The sequence below is a fragment of the Blennius ocellaris genome (assembly GCF_963422515.1).
Source record: "Blennius ocellaris genome assembly, chromosome: 10".
In the NCBI taxonomy this organism is placed as follows: Eukaryota; Metazoa; Chordata; class Actinopteri; order Blenniiformes; family Blenniidae; genus Blennius; species Blennius ocellaris.
This window is the reverse complement of record NC_137659.1, coordinates 18,498,669-18,501,474: the sequence shown is the minus strand read 5'-3', so window position 1 is coordinate 18,501,474 and position 2,806 is coordinate 18,498,669. Positions and strand designations below refer to the sequence as shown.

Here is a 2,806-nt window from a genome sequence, read left to right as displayed (position 1 = left end):
ACACACAGTGTGTGTGTGTGTGTGTGTGTGTGTGTGTGTGTGTGTGTGTGTGTGTGTGTGTGTGTGTGTGTGTTTGGAAAAGATACATTAAACCTTACAGTATTTATTCCTCAGAAGAAAAAACATTGGGTTACAAGAGGATAAACAGAATAACAGCTTTTAGCTTGAAAATTATGTTAGATCTCACATACGCACATGCATAAGAAGATGACCTAACTGCATGAGAGACTCTGTGTAATCTCAGTCTAATCTGATAAGTAAACTTCAGCCGGGCTCACAGTGAATGTTTGTGACATCATTGTTACCATCTGCAGGGACTCATGTAATCATACACATTCAGTAATAGCAAATAAAGCTTTGTCTTGTCTATTTCACTTCAGACTTTTTGTGTTACTCACTTTAACCCGTTTGTATGTTCCCTACATTACAGGCTGCTTTCAGGATGTCTGCTTGTACCCAGGAAGAAGAGGATCTTCCTGCCAACCACACAGGTCAGAGACATCAGTCAAAGAGATAAAACATAATGTCAGTGTGAATTCAGTGTTCAGCATGTTCCTGTTGTGTGTTTTTCTGGTGCCATATACCTTATATATGCTCTTACGTGTTACTTTACCTCTCTTCAGCAATCTGCCTTTTGTGTAATGTATTGTTTACCTTTTGGTTGCATCCTTTATTTACAATGTAAAGCTCTATTTTTGGAGCTCCGCCTTCATTCAACATTATGTATGAACCGATCTGGTTCTCATCCTGCAAACCTGGCATTACTGTAAATACTAACTACCAAGATGATTTGAGTAAATACTGCATCTTTAAACAAATGTGATCAGCGAGTAAGGAAATTACTGGGTAGGATTTTTGTCAAGTCACATTTTCGTGGTAATTTACTCTTATCCAGGACCAAAAGGTGTAATTAATGACTGGCGAAGGTTTAAGCTGGACAGCGTGGACCAAAACGTCCCTCACAGCAAGAAAGAGCTGCTCAGACAAATGTCCAATACTCGAGAGGACGACAAGGAGAGACTCAACAGAAAGGTGGTTGGAAGCATGCACTGGACACCATACTGCTATCGTAGAACTCTGCGACACCCGCTTATGTAATTTGACCTCCCTCTCTTCAAACCCAGATGAGTGTTCAGGAGTATGAAATGATCCAAGATGAGGATGAACGCTGCCTGAAGCGTTACAGAAAACAGTGCATGCAGGATATGCACGAGAGCCTGAGCTTCGGCCCCCGGTTTGACTCCGTCCACGAGCTTCAGAGTGGAGAAGCCTTCCTGGAGGTGATAGAGAAGGAGCACCGGTTGACTCTTGTGGTCGTCCACATCTACCAGCATGGCGTCACAGGTTATATTTTTAATCATGCACGTTCAAAACCAGAGGTCACTGATTGAACATCAATATTTGTACTCCAGAACGACTCATCCAGCCATATGGTGGCGTTCAAAGACGGATGTCCATTTATTTATGTGTTGTTTCTCAGGCTGCGAAGAGATGAACTCATGTTTGGACTGTCTGGCTTCAGAGTACTCCAGTGTTAAATTTTGTCGTATTGATGCTGTGGCTACAGGCGCTGCTGAACGCTTCTCTGCTGAGGTTAGTAAACTGGTAAAACAACAAATAAATTAAACAATAGATTACTTAAATACACGAACACTAAAAAAGTAGTGATTAAGGCCGATTCAGGGTCACATGGCGCTGGAGCTGAACACAACTAACTGCCAGCGCATCACAGAACAAGAACAGAGAGACAGTGAGACTCACAGGCAATTATAAAGTCTCCAATTCATAACAGATCAATGGTTTAGACACACAAACATGCAAGTACAAGGAAATAAAATGGAATACATGCACAGAGATGTACTGGTGGCGTAGACAGTATTTTCTATCAACTGTAGAAAAATAACTTCTCATGAAGAATAGAGAAGCTGATAAAAAAACAAAAACCTTCACCAGCACCCTTCACTTGATAAGCAGATTTAGTGTTCGACAGTACTACTACGAAAACGACCTGGTTCATCTTCCTGTACTGGGATCCTCACCTGCATCATACACCAACTGTTTCATTTCAGTAATAATATTTTCTGAAACAGTGGAATGCCAAATTAGAAATAGCCGATTATAATACTAGCAGTGATCATTGCAAAAGTTCCCTCCGCATTAGTAACTTTACGTCTGAAACCCGAATAACACTGAGTTACACATACCTTCTATACATTCTTTCATCATACAAACTGAAACTGATAGTGAAAAACTAACCAGTCTCCCTTGTGAAGTACTGATACTGTAAATACGTCTGTATTGTTGTCATCTCTCCTCCAGGTTCTTCCTGCCCTGCTGGTGTACAAGGCTGGTGAACTACTGGGTAATTTCCTGGCCATCACCAAACACTTCCATGAGGAGTTCTTTGCGACGGATGTGGAAGGGTTTCTCAATGAGTACGGCCTCCTGCCTGAGAAGGATTTTGCAGCATGTGCTGATGATGAAGACGACGGGGGGGATGTAGAGTAGACACAAAAAAAGGGGGGCAAAAGAGGGGGAGAAAATTGTGAAACCGTTGAAGATAAAGGGAAGTGAAGGAGTAAGAGACAGCAGAGCTAAAGAACGGAATCGAGGGAAAAAGTGAATGAAGGCAACTTTTCAGTCATACACAAACGCAAAGAAAGCAGAAACCATACATGTACAGATTAATACTAGTAATCATCCTGCAGCAAACATTGATTCTTATTGTAATTAGAGATAGATCAAAGGTAAGCCACATGTGAAGTCACCTGTATTGACATGCTGCTTCGTGCTCACATCATAGCTG

General features: G+C 41.5%; 1 protein-coding gene across 1 annotated transcript; it reads left to right on the top strand.

Moving 5' to 3' along the window:
* Positions 1-442: 442 nt before the first annotated feature.
* Positions 443-2,508, top strand: LOC308135232 (phosducin-like; the record flags this gene model as incomplete). The annotated part of the gene is made up of 5 exons (XM_080503120.1): positions 443-491; positions 896-1,032; positions 1,125-1,344; positions 1,481-1,593; positions 2,320-2,508. The coding sequence occupies 5 exons, from the start codon at positions 443-445 to the stop codon at positions 2,506-2,508; spliced, it is 708 nt and encodes a 235-aa protein (XP_080359246.1).
* Positions 2,509-2,806: the final 298 nt, after the last annotated feature.